The sequence below is a fragment of the Thalassophryne amazonica genome, chromosome 13, assembly GCF_902500255.1.
Source record: "Thalassophryne amazonica chromosome 13, fThaAma1.1, whole genome shotgun sequence".
Taxonomy (NCBI): Eukaryota; Metazoa; Chordata; class Actinopteri; order Batrachoidiformes; family Batrachoididae; genus Thalassophryne; species Thalassophryne amazonica.
The window spans coordinates 2,850,337-2,868,539 of record NC_047115.1 but is presented as its reverse complement, the minus strand read 5'-3'; the positions used below and the strand labels follow the sequence as shown (position 1 = coordinate 2,868,539).

Genomic DNA, 18,203 nt, shown 5'->3' with positions numbered 1-18,203 from the left:
TTTAGCAAAAAGGAAAGTTTTAAGCCTAATCTTAAAAGTAAAGAGGGTGTCTGTCTCCCTGATCTGAATTGGGAGCTGGTTCCACAGGAGAGGAGCCTGAAAGCTGAAGGCTCTGCCTCCCATTCTACTCTTACAAACCCTAGGAACTACAAGTAAGCCTGCAGTCTGAGAGCGAAGCGCTCTATTGGGGTGATATGGTACTACGAGGTCCCTAAGATAAGATGGGACCTGATTATTCAAAACCTTATAAGTAAGAAGAAGAATTTTAAATTCTATTCTAGAATTAACAGGAAGCCAATGAAGAGAGGCCAATATGGGTGAGATATGCTCTCTCCTTCTAGTCCCCGTCAGTACTCTAGCTGCAGCATTTTGAATTAACTGAAGGCTTTTTAGGGAACTTTTAGGACAACCTGATAATAATGAATTACAATAGTCCAGCCTAGAGAAAATAAATGCATGAATTAGTTTTTCAGCATCACTCTGAGACAAGACCTTTCTGATTTTAGAGATATTGCGTAAATGCAAAAAAGCAGTCCTACATATTTGTTTAATATGCGCTTTGAATGACATATCCTGATCAAAAATGACTCCAAGATTTCTCACAGTATTACTAGAGGTCAGGGTAATGCCATCCAGAGTAAGGATCTGGTTAGACACCATGTTTCTAAGATTTGTGGGGCCAAGTACAATAACTTCAGTTTTATCTGAGTTTAAAAGCAGGAAATTAGAGGTCATCCATGTCTTTATGTCTGTAAGACAATCCTGCAGTTTAGCTAATTGGTGTGTGTCCTCTGGCTTCATGGATAGATAAAGCTGGGTATCATCTGCGTAACAATGAAAATTTAAGCAATACCGTCTAATAATACTGCCTAAGGGAAGCATGTAGAAAGTGAATAAAATTGGTCCTAGCACAGAACCTTGTGGAACTCCATAATTAACTTTAGTCTGTGAAGAAGATTCCCCATTTACATGAACAAATTGTAATCTATTAGACAAATACGATTCAAACCACCGCAGCGCAGTGCCTTTAATACCTATGGCATGCTCTAATCTCTGTAATAAAATTTTATGGTCAACAGTATCAAAAGCAGCACTGAGGTCTAACAGAACAAGCACAGAGATGAGTCCACTGTCTGAGGCCATAAGAAGATCATTTGTAACCTTCACTAATGCTGTTTCTGTACTATGATGAATTCTAAAACCTGACTGAAACTCTTCAAATAGACCATTCCTCTGCAGATGATCAGTTAGCTGTTTTACAACTACCCTTTCAAGAATTTTTGAGAGAAAAAGGAAGGTTGGAGATTGGCCTATAATTAGCTAAGATAGCTGGGTCAAGTGATGGCTTTTTAAGTAATGGTTTAATTACTGCCACCTTAAAAGCCTGTGGTACATAGCCAACTAACAAAGATAGATTGATCATATTTAAGATCGAAGCATTAAATAATGGTAGGGCTTCCTTGAGCAGCCTGGTAGGAACGGGGTCTAATAAACATGTTGATGGTTTGGATGAAGTAACTAATGAAAATAACTCAGACAGAACAATCGGAGAGAAAGAGTCTAACCAAATACCGGCATCACTGAAAGCAGCCAAAGATAACGATACGTCTTTAGGATGGTTATGAGTCATTTTTTCTCTAATAGTTAAAATTTTGTTAGCAAAGAAAGTCATGAAGTCATTACTAGTTAAAGTTAATGGAATACTCAGCTCAATAGAGCTCTGACTCTTTGTCAGCCTGGCTACAGTGCTGAAAAGAAACCTGGGGTTGTTCTTATTTTCTTCAATTAGTGATGAGCAGAAAGATGTCCTAGCTTTACGGAGGGCTTTTTTATAGAGCAACAGACTCTTTTTCCAGGCTAAGTGAAGATCTTCTAAATTAGTGAGACGCCATTTCCTCTCCAACTTATGGGTTATCTGCTTTAAGCTACGAGTTTGTGAGTTATACCACGGAGTCAGGCACTTCTGATTTAAAGCTCTCTTTTTTAGAGGAGCTACAGCATCCAAAGTTGTCTTCATGTTGTATGGCTGGGGGGCCTGGCTGCCTTTTTGTTTCTGTCTTTTGTTTTTCCTTCCAGGTGGCTTGCATTTGGGACTGAGTGGCTGTGTTGCTGAGGTTATCAGGACCTCACCCTGATCACCTGCGGCTCGTCAGGACTCACAGCTGAGGTGCATCTATATGGATTGGAACATGGTGGCATTTAAGACTGGAGTATACAGTGTGTATTTGCCAGAGACTCGACCTTGTGACCAGACGGGTGAGATCGTCGTCTCGGGAGCCATCTCATCGTCAGTGGATGCAGAGAACGTCCAGGGTTTGATGCACGGTCTGTGAAAGAGGAGGGGGTGAGGTCTCACGCTCGTCAGCACACTTCCTGAGGTACGTTAGATTTTGTGACTAACGTTTATACAGTCAGTAAATGTGGTGTCCCTCACAACTTATTATATTGAGCTGTACGTTAGTCATGTATCGGCTTCCACTGCAGTGGAGTTTTGTGAACTGGATGTTCCATGCCTGCAGGTTGGGAAGCTGATTAGTAATTAAGCCAGGAAGTGTTTGCTGTTTATGTACACCTTTGAGTGGTCTCTCTGTGTGTAGAGTGTGGACTCACATAATGGTTCCTTCTTTCACAGACTCGGTTTGTTGCGGCCACCTGGGGGGTGTCGGCGGGGTCCTTGGGTCCGAACAGCTTCTGGCTCCGGACCGTTAGCGCTGCTGGGAGCGCACCACGCCAGACCGCACTTTCTGTTATTTTTGTATCACTGTTATGTATTAAATTCAGTTATCCTTTGTACCGTGCTCTGCTTATTTCATACTGGGTCCTTCAAACGCTGGTCGGTTCTCCGAGCTGCGTCCGACACATAACACTTCAATGAGGATGTAAAACTATCGACGAGATACTCTATCTCACAGAGTTTAGATAGCTACTCTGCACTGTGTTGGTATATGGCATTAGAGAACATAAAGAAGGAATCATATCCTTAAACCTAGTTACAGCGCTTTCTGAAAGACTTCTAGTGTAATGAAACTTATTCCCCACTGCTGGGTAGTCCATCAAAGTAAATGTAAATGTTATTAAGAAATGATCAGACAGAAGGGAGTTTTCAGGGAATACTGTTAAGTCTTCTATTTCCATACCATAAGTCAGAACAAGATCTAAGATATGATTAAAGTGGTGGGTGGACTCATTTACTTTTTGAGCAAAGCCAATAGAGTCTAATAATAGATTAAATGCAGTGTTGAGGCTGTCATTCTCAGCATCTGTGTGGATGTTAAAATCGCCCACTATAATTATCTTATCTGAGCTAAGCACTAAGTCAGACAAAAGGTCTGAAAATTCACAGAGAAACTCACAGTAACGACCAGGTGGACGATACATAATAACAAATAAAACTGGTTTTTGGGACTTCCAATTTGGATGGACAAGACTAAGAGTCAAGCTTTCAAATGAATTAAAGCTCTGTCTGGGTTTTTGATTAATTAATAAGCTGGAATGGAAGATTGCTGCTAATCCTCCACCCCGGCCCGTGCTACGAGCATTCTGACTGCTGTAACCAGGTTTCTGTAAGGCAGAATAAATCAATATGTTGATCAATTATTATATCATTTACCAACAGGGACTTAGAAGAGAGAGACCTAATGTTTAATAGACCACATTTAACTGTTTTAGTCTGTGGTGCAGTTGAAGGTGCTATATTATTTTTTCTTTTTGAATTTTTATGCTTAAATAGATTTTTGCTGGTTATTGGTAGTCTGGGAGCAGGCACCGTCTCTACGGGGATGGGGTAATGAGGGGATGGCAGGGGGAGAGAAGCTGCAGAGAGGTGTGTAAGACTACAACTCTGCTTCCTGGTCCCAACCCTGGATAGTCACGGTTTGGAGGATTTAAGAAAATTGGCCAGATTTCTAGAAATGAGAGCTGCTCCATCCAAAGTGGGATGGATGCCGTCTCTCCTAACAAGACCAGGTTTTCCCCAGAAGCTTTGCCAATTATCTATGAAGCCCACCTCATTTTTTGGACACCACTCAGACAGCCAGCAATTCAAGGAGAACATGCGGCTAAACATGTCACTCCCGGTCCGATTGGGGAGGGGCCCAGAGAAAACTACAGAGTCCGACATTGTTTTTGCAAAGTTACACACCGATTTAATGTTAATTTTAGTGACCTCCGATTGGCGTAACCGGGTGTCATTACTGCCGACGTGAATTACAATCTTACCAAATTTACGCTTAGCCTTAGCCAGCAGTTTCAAATTTCCTTCAATGTCGCCTGCTCTGGCCCCCGGAAGACAATTGACTATGGTTGCTAACTTCACATTTCGCAAAACAGAGTCGCCAATAACCAGAGTTTGATCCTCGGCGGGTGTGTCGTCGAGTGGGGAAAAACGGTTAGAGATGTGAACGGGTTGGCGGTGTACACGGGGCTTCTGTTTAGGGCTACGCTTCCTCCTCACAGTCACCCAGTCAGCCTGCTTTCCCGGCTGCTCGGGATCTGCCAGGGGGTAACTAACGGCGGCTAAGCTACCTTGGTCCGCACCGACTACAGGGGCCTGGCTAGCTGTAGAATTTTCCACGGTGCGGAGCCGAGTCTCCAATTCGCCCAGCCTGGCCTCCAAAGCTACGAATAAGCTACACTTATTACAAGTACCGTTACTGCTAAAGGAGGCCGAGGAATAACTAAACATTTCACACCCAGAGCAGAAAAGTGCGGGAGAGACAGGACAAGCCGCCATGCTAAATCGGCTAAGAGCTAGTAGCTACGCTAAGCTAGCGGATTCCTAAAAACACGCAAAGTGAATAATGTGTAAATAATTTAGAGGTGATTCAGCAGAAGGAGTGCTTTAGTTAAGGCACGTAAAGATTACACTGGGAAACAAATCGTAATCTAGATAACTAGATCAATCTAACTGCGCAGATTAAACAGCTAACAGATACAGAAAAACACCGCTGTGCTCCGGAACAGGAAGTGATACAATACCGCAGTGAGAGCCAACCACCACCAGTAGAGGCAAGCAAGCATGTGTGTGTTTAGATGTATGCTGATGCAAAAACTAAGTGGCAGTAGGCGGGCTCTAATTACCTGCTGCAGGTGATTGGCTGTGTTGATGATGTTCTGCTGCTGGCTGCTGAGCAGAATGTGGATCAGCTGCTGGATCACACCAACCTGCTGGTTAATGACAGCCAAGTGCAAAGGACTGTGGGAAAGAAAGGACAGCTTCAGACGTCTGCAGCTGGATGCAAACAACAAACGTTTGAACATCAGGTTGATGGTTCTTTAAAAGTTGTCGGGCTGCGGTGGTTTGGTTCTGTGAGGAAAACCCACGTGTCTCCGTTTGCATCCTGGATGCCACAGAGGTGTCTCTGGACCACCAGGAGGACGCGGACGTCTCCGGTGCTGCAGTACTGCAGCAGGGCAGCGGCGGTCTGTTTGGCGCTCTGAGTGGCTCTGCTGTTGAGGGCAGCGGCTGAAACGGACCAGAACAAAACCTGGATCAGACCTTAATGTTTACGTTTTGTCCACAAAGAGACGGCGGCGCGACGCATCGCCGTCCCAAAAGAGACGGTGGTGCAACCCAGTCCAGTCCAGTCGAAGAGTCAAGCTTCTCTACTATGGAAACCACCTGGACAACTTAGGGCCTTCACAGAAACATTCTGTTTTCTTGTATTTAAACATTTGTTTCATGTTAATGCTGTCAATAAAAACCTGTTAAAAAGGTTTGACATCAGACAAAACCAACTGAAAACTAGTTTAAATGTTTAAATTCATCTCAATCTAAACTGTTCTCTGAATGATCCAACGATGCATCAATAATGAAACTGATTCTTACCGATGTGAAACAGCTGCTGTCTGAGCGCTGAACCAGTCTGTGGCTGAGGGGAGGAGCCTGAGAGCTGAGCCCCTCCCACTCCTCCAAACCCAGGGAAGCTGGCGAAGAACCCGTCTCCGGTTCCTCCTCCGTTCATCTGCTGGTTGAAGTGGAATCCTGCAGAACGGGAACAGTGTCCAGTAACGGGGACACACACACACTCTATATATCGTCCCCTGCTGGCTGTTTCATCAGTGGGATAAAAACCTGATTCAACTCGTTATGAATTAAAATCTACTAACAGCACATTCAAAGAATTGCTGTGTGATCCATACCTCCTCCTCCTCCTCCTCCTCCTCCAGCTCCTCCTCCAAAGCCCCCTGCTCCGCCCCCTCTCCCTCCTCCTCTCCAGTGCTCGTAGTGTGGGAGTGGCTTCTGCTTCTTCCTTAGCACCTCCTCTTTGTCTGAGGAGGCCACAGAAAGGTTTCTCAGTTCTGCTGCATAAGGAACTTGTGATCTGAGTAACTGAGGACTGAAACCCTCTAAGGGGAAAAAAACCACAAAACGTGTGGGTGTGTCATTATGACTGGTGTGTTTCTCAGACCTTGGACCTGTGGGATGTAGGTGAACTGTTTGGGGTCGCTGCTGTCTCCGGCCTTCTTCCTCTTCAGCTGCAGGAAGACGGTGACAGGCCGCTCAATCTCCGTGCTGTGGTACGGCGGCGTCTTGAACACGATGGCGTACTGCGGACAGAAAACAAGCAAACACCCTCTCATTTTGCACTGATGGTAAAAGTCCAGGCTCTGCACTCCCATGTGCCTTCTGACAAACTGGAGCTCCAAGCGTTCATTCCAAACAGTCTCATGAGCAAAACCAGAAAGCCTGTGTGTGTGCACGTCAGTGTGCGCGTGTGTGTGTGTGCATGCATGAGTGTGCAGTGGGTTTGCAGGAATTCCCCGTAAAGTTCAGATGAAAAACATGTGCATGTTTTCCTGCACGTTGTCGTTTTCTATAGTTTTATTGTTTTCTTGCTGTACTGTGTGTGTGTGTGTGTGTGTGTGTGTGTGTGTGTGTGTGTGTGTGTGTGTGTGTGTGTGTGTGTGTGTGTGTGTGTAACCAGAGAACGTCTCAGCACCTGTTTGTGGACGTCGGTGGGTGAAAAGTCTCCGTAGGCTTCCCAGCCTCCCTCATCATCTTCCTCGTAAAAACGGATCTCAATGTCATCTGCAAAGAGGAACGTTGGGATTTTTCCAGTCAGACAGCTGTCGGCTGGTAAAGTTCCTCAATTTCTGTCTGCTGAAGAGTTTTTCTAACAGATCTATGTTGCAGAAACTTGTATGTCTGTAATAAGGAGGCTGACATTTTTCCACACAGAAAACTGATCTGGAATCGATCAAGAATTGGACTGATAAAGAGAATTAATATTGGCTTTGTCATCAATTCCCTGTCAACATAAAAAAACAAAGACAAAAAAAAAAAAAAAAATGACATCAAAACTAGAGTGATATGGATTTTTTGGGAAGCCACTATGATCCCACATGAGAAAGTAAAAAATTCAGAAGCAGTTATATATAGAAAAAAATGTCAGTGATGCCAAACATTTTTATCACACTCGTATGACAAACAAACATAGCAGGGGTTTAATATATTACAGTTGAAACAAGAACTTTATTATAAACCCTGTAACTATAACCAACAACCAACCAATGTACGTCAGACTGGAAGTCACCATGTTGCATCACTTAACATTTCAATAAAACAGATGTAGACCCTATTTTTGGCCCTGCCTACCTGTCGCCATAGCAACCACTTGTCTCTGTAAAATGTCCACTCTGATTGAAAATGAATGGCGGCTGATCACTTTGCTTCTGTCTGTTGTAGCTAATGTGACCAAAGGGTGATGGGGTCTCAGCTGTGCTTGACAACATTGTAAACAATGCAGCCAAAATGTCCTCTGCCGGACAACTCAACCTTTATTTATAGAGCACATTTAAAACAACCATGGTTGACCAAAGTGCTGTACACATTAAAACAAGATAAACAATAAAATGCAGCATTACAATAAATAACTAATACTAAAATACATAACAGTGCTATAAAATAGAATAAAATTAAATTAAAATTTTGCCAAAGGTCCACTTAAGCTTGATTAAAAGCCAGAGATAAGAGGTGAGTCTTTAGAGAAGATTTAAAAGCCTCGATTGATCCCACAGAGTGGATGTGCCAGGGCAGGTTGCTCCAGAGCCTATAGGGGGCGCTGCCACAAAGGCTCTGTCACCTTTAGTTTTAGCCTCATTTTTGGGGTGACCAGTAGCAGCTGATTCGCAGATCTTGGGGGGTGGGCTAGGTCATTAAGAGTTTTTTAAAAAATAAAATAAAATTTTACAATATATTCTAAAGGCAACCATGAGCCAGTGCAGCGCAGCGAGGACGGGGGATATGTGGTCACGCTTTTGTTTACCAGAGAGGAGACGGCCAAACTACATGTCATCACAACATTTCCAGTAATCAAAGGGGTTTTCTGTAGTGTTTAGTCTGTAAAATAAAAGTTCTCATCTCAGATACCGACATGGGTCTGACAAAAGGAGAGGAGTTTGGCAGGAACCAGTTTGAGACAACTGATGTACGTAGTTGGACACAATATGTTGTCAAATGGTTTGAAAGTTTTCACCTTTTTGCACTTTGTCACAGAGCAGGAAGACCTCATCTCCTCCCAGCACCGAGCCACACGTCTTATCCAAGCGAGAAATTTTCAGGTTTGATGCATTTGGCGACTCTGCAGGTGAAACACAAGCAGCACATACCTGAGTCCAAAATTCTATTACATTTGAATTCACCACACACACACACACACACACACACACACACACACACGTGTGCCTTCCTGTCCTCTGCGTTCTCTCACTGCAGTTCTACTTTGTATTACAAAGACAAAAAAGAAGTCAGCAGCTCACAGAGCTTTCTTTTATTGTGCTGCTTTTCTCTGGATTAACCGGCTGCTGATATAAAAACAGTCTGGTTGTGCTGTTTAACTCTGGACTATCATTTTTTTTATGTCTAACACTCCTGCTGGGTTTGAATTTCATACTTCAGGCAGTTTCAGTCAAGCACAAGACCCTGCTGCTGAAGAGGACATTAAAAAAGTTTGAATGCTTAACACAACTAGTTTTGTTCTTTCTGTGTCGTAGTAGAGAAGCTTGAATCTTCGACTGGACTGGGTTGCTTGACGCGAGGACGTTTCGCTTCAAATCGCAGAAGCTAAAATTCTTCTCTACAAGAGTCAGACAGAAGTCAGACTACCAGAGCAAGAATTTTAGCTGAGGAAGCTTCTGCGATTTGAAGCGAAATGTCCTCACGTCAAGCAACCCAGTCCAGTCGAAGATTCAAGCTTCTCTACTATGGAAACCACCTGGACTACTGAGAGCCTACACAGAAACTTCTTTCTGTGTCCTTTCTCAAACCATATGTCTGCTCTTTCTGTTAACCTTCTTGTCCTGTGTGAGCCCATGCTCACTCAGACTGTGGTTGTGTCCTTCAGGACACAGACACGTCTGTCCTCTCCTTGAGGATGTCTGGAGCAGTGGCGGTCCTAGAGTGATTTACTCCCCGGGCGAACCCCCCCCCCCCCCCCCCCCCCGCACACTAACGTGGCCACCACCGCCGCCCCAACACCCATGAAAACACTAACTTCGTCCTGAACACCCACAATCCCACAAATTAACTCACAACAGCTATTTTCAAGAACAAATTTCCAGTTTTAATGACTACTGCAATAACAAACACAAAGAAATTGGCACAGTCTAATGTGTCATCATCCATGGACTTATCTGCAATGATCATCTCAAAAGTTTGCAGGAGGCATCATAATTGTTTGCCACAGTGCTCACTATCCGTGATGTGAAATTCCATCGAGTAGCAGCATTTCTGGGCAACCTTGAGCAGCCTGCAGACTCAAGAAAAGACATCCTCTTTGTGGATTTTGAGAACAATGTGGCAAACCCAGAGAGTGATGCAAAAAATATTCTGCACTCAGATAAGCATTTAGCCCCCTGAGACAGAACCAGATTCAGTCTGTGTGCAGAGCAATGCACAAACATTGACCTGGGGGCTGTTGCTTTAACTTTGGCCTGCAAACCATTGAGAGCTGAAGTCATGACAGCAGCCACGGCTTCTTCGTAAGGAAGACTATCAAATGGCTTCACCAAAATCCGGTCCACAACATTCAAATAGTCTGCCATTATGTGCAGCTTGCGACTGGCGCGAGGCTCGTGTGAAGTTTGTCCGCCTGTGAGTGCTTTGTGACGGTGGAGGAGCTCAGCAGCACCTGCTGCTCGGTAGGGACAGAAACTGCGTTAGAAGTCAGAAAGAGTGATAGAAGTCAGTCTGCAAACACAAGCAGCTACAAAAAAAACACCAGAAATAGAAGCTCGATTTGTCGCTAGTCGTTTTTAACAAAGAAAATGCCACTAAGAGGATTAGAAAAGTCTCTGGTTCAACTCAGAAAAGAATGAAAATTAAAAAATACTCCCACGGATGTTTACACCAAAAGATCACTGATTCACTCATTTCGCTGTCAATCAAAAAGGGATTCAGCCTCAGACAGATCATCCAATCATCATGCAGAAGCTGAGCATCCGGGCCGGCCGAGGCCCGCCCACTGCCCCATAGACCCCCAGAGACGCTGAGCGTCCGATGGGCGGGACAAAGCCCAGCATTTATCCAATGACTCGTCTCGTTTCGCTGCAGTCTTTGCTTCGCTATTGAACTCTATAGCTATTGAACGCTATTGTCCACACTGTTTAAAGCACAGTGAAGCTGCGGGAATGAGTGAGAGGAAAGCCACCATGGGCCGGGGGGGTGCGCTCTGCCGTAACGTAACCACAAACCCCCCGTCAGGACAACTCCCCCCACCCCGTTTTTTTTTTTTTGGACCGTTTTTTTTTTTTTCCTGCACGGTTGGTTGTTTGGATCAGCAATTTCAGTTAAATATATCATATAGCAGACAAACACAGTGATATTTGAGAAGTGAAATAAAGTTTCTAGGATTTACAGAAAGTGTGCAATAATTATTTAGACAAAATTAGGCAGGTGCATAAATTTGGGCACCCCAACAGAAAAAAATACATCAATATTTAGTAGATCCTCCTTTTGCAGAAATAACAGCCTCTAAATGCTTCCTATAGTTTCCAATGAGAGTCTGGATTCTGGCTGAAGGTATTTTGGACCATTCTTCTTTACAAAACATCTCAGATTTGTTGGTTTCTGAGCATGGACAGCCCACTTAAAATCACACCACAGATTTTCAATAATATTCAGGTCTGCAGACTGAGATGACCATTCCAGAATGTTGTACTTGTTCTTCTGCATGAATGCCTTAGTAGATTTTGAGCAGTGTTTACGGTCATTGTCTTGTTGAAAGATCCAGCCCCAGCGCAACTTCAACTTTGTCACTGATTCATGAACACTGCTCTCAAGAATGGGTTGGCTCTCACTGCGGTATTGTATCACTTCCTGTTCCGGAGCACAGCTGTGTTTTTCTGTATCTGTTAGCTGTTTAATCTGCGCACTTAGATTGATCTAGTTATCTAGATTACGATTTGTTTCCCAGTGTAATCTTTACGTGCCTTAACTAAAGCACTCCTTCTGCTGAATCACCTCTAAATTATTTACACATTATTCACTTTGCGTGTTTTTAGGAATCCGCTAGGTTAGCGTAGCTACTAGCTCTTAGCCGATTTAGCATGGCGGCTTCTCCTGTCTCTCCCGCACTTTTCTGCTCTGGGTGTGAAATGTTTAGTTATTCCTCGGCCTCCTTTAGCAGTAATGGTACTTGTAATAAGTGTAGCTTATTCGTAGCTTTGGAGGCCAGGCTGGGCGAATTGGAGACTCGGCTCCGCACCGTGGAAAATTCTACAGCTAGCCAGGCCCCTGTAGTCGGTGCGGACCAAGGTAGCTTAGCCGCCGTTAGTTACCCCCTGGCAGATCCCGAGCAGCCAGGAAAGCAGGCTGACTGGGTGACTGTGAGGAGGAAGCGTAGCCCTAAACAGAAGCCCCCTGTACACCGCCAACCCGTTCACATTTCTAACCGTTTTTCCCCACTCGACGACACACCCGCCGAGGATCAAACTCTGGTTATTGGCGACTCTGTTTTGAGAAATGTGAAGTTAGCGACACCAGCAACCATAGTCATTTGTCTTCCGGGGGTCAGAGCAGGCGACATTGAAGGAAATTTGAAACTGCTGGCTAAGGCTAAGCGTAAATTTGGTAAGATTGTAATTCACGTCGGCAGTAATGACACCCGGTTACGCCAATCGGAGGTCACTAAAATTAACATTAAATCGGTGTGTAACTTTGCAAAAACAATGTCGGACTCTGTAGTTTTCTCTGGGCCCCTCCCCAATCGGACCGGGAGTGACATGTTTAGCCGCATGTTCTCCTTGAATTGCTGGCTGTCTGAGTGGTGTCCAAAAAATGAGGTGGGCTTCATAGATAATTGGCAAAGCTTCTGGGGAAAACCTGGTCTTGTTAGGAGAGACGGCATCCATCCCACTTTGGATGGAGCAGCTCTCATTTCTAGAAATCTGGCCAATTTTCTTAAATCCTCCAAACTGTGACTATCCAGGGTTGGGACCAGGAAGCAGAGTTGTAGTCTTACACACCTCTCTGCAGCTTCTCTCCCCCTGCCATCCCCTCATTACCCCATCCCTGTAGAGACGGTGCCTGCTCCCAGACCACCAATAACCAGCAAAAATCTATTTAAGCATAAAAATTCAAAAAGAAAAAACAATATAGCACCTTCAACTGCACCACAGACTAAAACAGTTAAATGTGGTCTATTAAACATTAGGTCTCTCTCTTCTAAGTCCCTGTTGGTAAATGATATAATAATTGATCGACATATTGATTTATTCTACCTAACAGAAACCTGGTTACAGCAGGATGAATATGTTAGTTTAAATGAGTCAACACCCCCGAGTCACACTAACTGTCAGAATGCTCGTAGCACGGGCCGGGGCGGAGGATTAGCAGCAATCTTCCATTCCAGCTTATTAATTAATCAGAAACCCAGACAGAGCTTTAATTCATTTGAAAGCTTGTCTCTTAGTCTTGTCCATCCAAATTGGAAGTCCCAAAAACCAGTTTTATTTGTTATTATCTATCGTCCACCTGGTCGTTACTGTGAGTTTCTCTGTGAATTTTCAGACCTTTTGTCTGACTTAGTGCATAGCTCAGATAAGATAATTATAGTGGGCGATTTTAACATCCACACAGATGCTGAGAATGACAGCCTCAACACTGCATTTAATCTATTATTAGACTCTATTGGCTTTGCTCAAAAAGTAAATGAGTCCACCCACCACTTTAATCATATCTTAGATCTTGTTCTGACTTATGGTATGGAAATAGAAGACTTAACAGTATTCCCTGAAAACTCCCTTCTGTCTGATCATTTCTTAATAACATTTACATTTACTCTGATGGACTACCCAGCAGTGGGGAATAAGTTTCATTACACTAGAAGTCTTTCAGAAAGCGCTGTAACTAGGTTTAAGGATATGATTCCTTCTTTATGTTCTCTAATGCCATATACCAACACAGTGCAGAGTAGCTACCTAAACTCTGTAAGGGAGATAGAGTATCTCGTCAATAGTTTTACATCCTCATTGAAGACAACTTTGGATGCTGTAGCTCCTCTGAAAAACAGAGCTTTAAATCAGAAGTGTCTGACTCTGTGGTATAACTCACAAACTCGTAGCTTAAAGCAGATAACCCGTAAGTTGGAGAGGAAATGGCGTCTCACTAATTTAGAAGATCTTCACTTAGCCTGGAAAAAGAGTCTGCTGCTCTATAAAAAAGCCCTCCGTAAAGCTAGGACATCTTTCTACTCATCACTAATTGAAGAAAATAAGAACAACCCCAGGTTTCTTTTCAGCACTGTAGCCAGGCTGACAAAGAGTCAGAGCTCTATTGAGCTGAGTATTCCATTAACTTTAACTAGTAATGACTTCATGACTTTCTTTGCCAACAAAATTTTAACTATTAGAGAAAAAATTACTCATAACCATCCCAAGGACGTATCGTTATCTTTGGCTGCTTTCAGTGATGCTGGTATTTGGTTAGACTCTTTCTCTCCGATTGTTCTGTCTGAGTTATTTTCATTAGTTACTTCATCCAAACCATCAACATGTTTATTAGACCCCATTCCTACCAGGCTGCTCAAGGAAGCCCTACCATTATTTAATGCTTCGATCTTAAATATGATCAATCTATCTTTGTTAGTTGGCTATGTACCACAGGCTTTTAAGGTGGCAGTAATTACTTAAACCATTACTTAAAAAGCCATCACTTGACCCAGCTATCTTAGCTAATTATAGGCCAATCTCCAACCTTCCTTTTCTCTCAAAAATTCTTGAAAGGGTAGTTGTAAAACAGCTAACTGATCATCTGCAGAGGAATGGTCTATGTGAAGAGTTTCAGTCAGGTTTTAGAATTCATCATAGTACAGAAACAGCATTAGTGAAGGTTACAAATGATCTTCTTATGGCCTCGGACAGTGGACTCATCTCTGTGCTTGTTGGTGCTCGTGGTTTGAATCATATTTGTCTAATAGATTACAATTTGTTCATGTAAATGGGGAATCTTCTTCACAGACTAAAGTTAATTATGGAGTTTCACAAGGTTCTGTGCTAGGACCAATTTTATTCACTTTATACATGCTTCCCTTAGGCATTATTATTAGACGGTATTGCTTAAATTTTCATTGTTACGCAGATGATACCCAGCTTTATCTATCCATGAAGCCAGAGGACACACACCAATTAGCTAAACTGCAGGATTGTCTTACAGACATAAAGACATGGATGACCTCTAATTTCCTGCTTTTAAACTCAGATAAAACTGAAGTTATTGTACTTGGCCCCACAAATCTTAGAAACATGGTGTCTAACCAGATCCTTACTCTGGATGGCATTACCCTGACCTCTAGTAATACTGTGAGAAATCTTGGAGTCATTTTTGATCAGGATATGTCATTCAAAGCGCATATTAAACAAATATGTAGGACTGCTTTTTTGCATTTACGCAATATCTCTAAAATCAGAAAGGTCTTGTCTCAGAGTGATGCTGAAAAACTAATTCATGCATTTATTTCCTCTAGGCTGGACTATTGTAATTCATTATTATCAGGTTGTCCTAAAAGTTCCCTAAAAAGCCTTCAGTTAATTCAAAATGCTGCAGCTAGAGTACTGACGGGGACTAGAAGGAGAGAGCATATCTCACCCATATTGGCCTCTCTTCATTGGCTTCCTGTTAATTCTAGAATAGAATTTAAAATTCTTCTTCTTACTTATAAGGTTTTGAATAATCAGGTCCCATCTTATCTTAGGGACCTCGTAGTACCATATCACCCCAATAGAGCGCTTCGCTCTCAGACTGCAGGCTTACTTGTAGTTCCTAGGGTTTGTAGGAGTAGAATGGGAGGCAGAGCCTTCGGCTTTCAGGCTCCTCTCCTGTGGAACCAGCTCCCAATTCAGATCAGGGATACAGACACCCTCTCTACTTTTAAGATTAGGCTTAAAACTTTCCTTTTTGCTAAAGCTTATAGTTAGGGCTGGATCAGGTGACCCTAAACCATCCCTTAGTTATGCTGCTATAGACGTAGACTGCTGGGGGGTTCCCATGATGCACTGTTTCTTTCTCTTTTTGCTCTGTATGCACCACTCTGCATTTAATCATTAGTGATCGATCTCTGCTCCCCTCCACAGCATGTCTTTTTCCTGGTTCTCTCCCTCAGCCCCAACCAGTCCCAGCAGAAGACTGCCCCTCCCTGAGCCTGGTTCTGCTGGAGGTTTCTTCCTGTTAAAAGGGAGTTTTTCCTTCCCACTGTAGCCAAGTGCTTGCTCACAGGGGGTCGTTTTGACCGTTGGGGTTTTACATAATTATTGTATGGCCTTGCCTTACAATATAAAGCGCCTTGGGGCAACCGTTTGTTGTGATTTGGCGCTATATAAAAAAAATTGATTGATTGATTGAAGAATCTGCTGATATTGACTAGAAACCATGTGATCCTCAACTTTAACAAGATTCCCAGTACCTGCACTGGCCACACAGCCCCACAGCATGATGGAATCACCTCCACATTTTACAGTAGGTAGCAAGTGTTTTTCTTGGAATGCTGTGTTCTTGTTCAGCCATGCATACCGCCCCTTGTTATGCCCAAATAACTCAATTTTAGTTTCATCAGTCCACAGCACCTTATTCCAAAATGAAGCTGGTTTGTCCAAATGTGCTTTAGCATACCTCAAGTGACTCTGTTTGTGGCGTGTACGCAGAAAAGGCTTTCTCTGCATTACAGCATCATACAGCATCTCTTTGTGCAAAGTGCGCTGTATAGTTGAACGATGCACAGAGACACTATCTGCAGCAAGATCATGTTGTAGGACTTTGGAGCAGGTCTGTGGGTTGACTATGACTGTTCTCACCATCCTTCACTTCAGCTTATCTGAGATTTTTCTTGGCCTGCCACTTCGGGCCTTGACTAGTACTGTGCCTGCGGTCTTCCATTTCCTCACTATGTTCCTCACAGTGGAAACTGCTTTTTGTATCCTTCCCCTAAACCATGATGTTGAACAATCTTTGTTTTCAGGTCATTAGAGAGTTGTTTAGAGGCTCCCATGTTGCCACTCATTGGGGGAGGTGATGGTCTAGTGGTTAAGGTGTTGGGCTTGAGACCAGAAGATCCTCGGTTCAAATCCCCGCCTGACTGGAAAATCACTAAGGGCCCTTGGGCGAGGGCCCTTACTGATTGCTCCCGGTGTGTAGTGAGCGCCTTGTATGGCAGCACCCTGACATCAAGGTGAATGTGAGGCATAATTGTAAAGCGCTTTGAGCGTCTGATGCAGATGGAAAAGCACTATATAAATGCAGTCCATTTACCATTTCATTAAAAAAAATTGATGCGGGCCTAATTTGGAAGGCGAGGATGCTAAACTAATGTTTGTTTTGTTTTTAAATGGGGCCTAACTGTCATGTTTTTCTTTTCACAAATATGGGAATGATAGTCAAAAATATTAAAATGCATAGTTTTATGCAAAACAGTATCAAAGTTTTCCACCGGCCGAGCTGCCGGATATGGTAGGAGGCCCAGTACAATTTCTTTTCATGGGGCCCAGAATCCCTGGCAGTGACCCTTGAGGAGGACAATTTGCTCATTATTGGTTCTTTTTCACTTATTTGGTGTGATTTCTGTTATGACTGTTGCTTTGTTTTGCCCTTCTTTTGTTATAGGACAAATTTTGTGTAAACTTTACCGTGTACATATTTATATCTAGCAGCTAGACTTTGTTTAGCCTCATCTTTGATACTATAGACCATACTGTGCTGTTGAATAAACTACAGAGGTATGGTATCAGGGGATTAGCACATGACTGGATAGCTAGCTATTTATCTAATAGGTATCAGTGTGTTCATATTGGTGGGGCAAACTCTGAATTCATGAAAATAACTTGTGGGGTGCCCCAGGCTTCAGTTCTGGGGCTGCTAATGTTTCTTCTATATATTAATGACATATGTTTAGTTTCCAAGTTGGTCAGTTGTATTTTGTTTCCTGATGATACGACAGTCTTTTGTCGTGAAGATGATTTGGGACAGACCTTGGACATGACGGAGAAGCAGCTATAGAAGTTTAAACAATGTTTTGATGCAAACAAATTAAGGCTCCACTTTGGTAAAACAAAGTGTATCATATTTGGAAACAAGTCCAGGAATTTCTGCAGAAATTTATCATTAAATTATATTGAAATTGTAACTGATACTATATTTCTTGGTGTTGTTATTGATGATAAACTAAGCTGGAAAACACACATAAATTTTGTTAAATCCAAAATGTCAAAAGCCATTGCAATTTTGCATAAAGTACAAGATTTTATTTCCCAGCTCTCGTTAACTATTTTATATCACTCATTACTTGTTCCACATGTGACCTACTGCATTGAGGTTTGGGGAAACACATATAAAACTAATACTAATCCAATATTTTTGTTGCAAAAGAAAGCTATAAGAATTATCTGTAACAAATCATATTGTGAGCCAACAAATCTAGTGTTTGCTTGTTTACATATTCTAAAATTTTGGGACTTGGTTGAGTACATCACAATACAAATTATGTATAAAGTTAAAAATAAACTGCTGCCACAACATGTGCAGGATCTGTTTAAAGTGAGGGACTCCAGTTATAATTTGAGAGGAATTTTATTTTTTGACAAATTAAGGATCCGAACTACTGCAAAAAGTCACCGTGTTTCTGTTAAAGGTGTTAAAATTTGGAATAACTGTCCTGACAAGATTAAAGTACTGATACTTTCATGGCTTTAAAAGACATTACAAGAGTAATAAAATT

The 18,203-nt window shown here is 42.7% G+C and overlaps 1 protein-coding gene across 2 annotated transcripts in view; it reads right to left on the bottom strand.

Annotated features, from left to right (window-relative positions):
• The window catches only part of nfkb2 (nuclear factor of kappa light polypeptide gene enhancer in B-cells 2 (p49/p100)), a 72,726-nt gene that overhangs the window by 13,425 nt on the left and 41,098 nt on the right, over nt 1–18,203 (bottom strand). For both annotated transcript variants that reach the window (XM_034184278.1, XM_034184280.1), the window contains exons 10-16: nt 8,478–8,582; nt 6,942–7,030; nt 6,411–6,549; nt 6,142–6,270; nt 5,828–5,983; nt 5,323–5,464; nt 5,080–5,194 (exon numbers count right to left, since the gene is read on the bottom strand). In XM_034184278.1, coding sequence (XP_034040169.1) covers nt 5,080–5,194; nt 5,323–5,464; nt 5,828–5,983; nt 6,142–6,270; nt 6,411–6,549; nt 6,942–7,030; nt 8,478–8,582 — 875 coding nt within the window. The remainder of the gene's footprint in view (nt 1–5,079; nt 5,195–5,322; nt 5,465–5,827; nt 5,984–6,141; nt 6,271–6,410; nt 6,550–6,941; nt 7,031–8,477; nt 8,583–18,203) is intronic.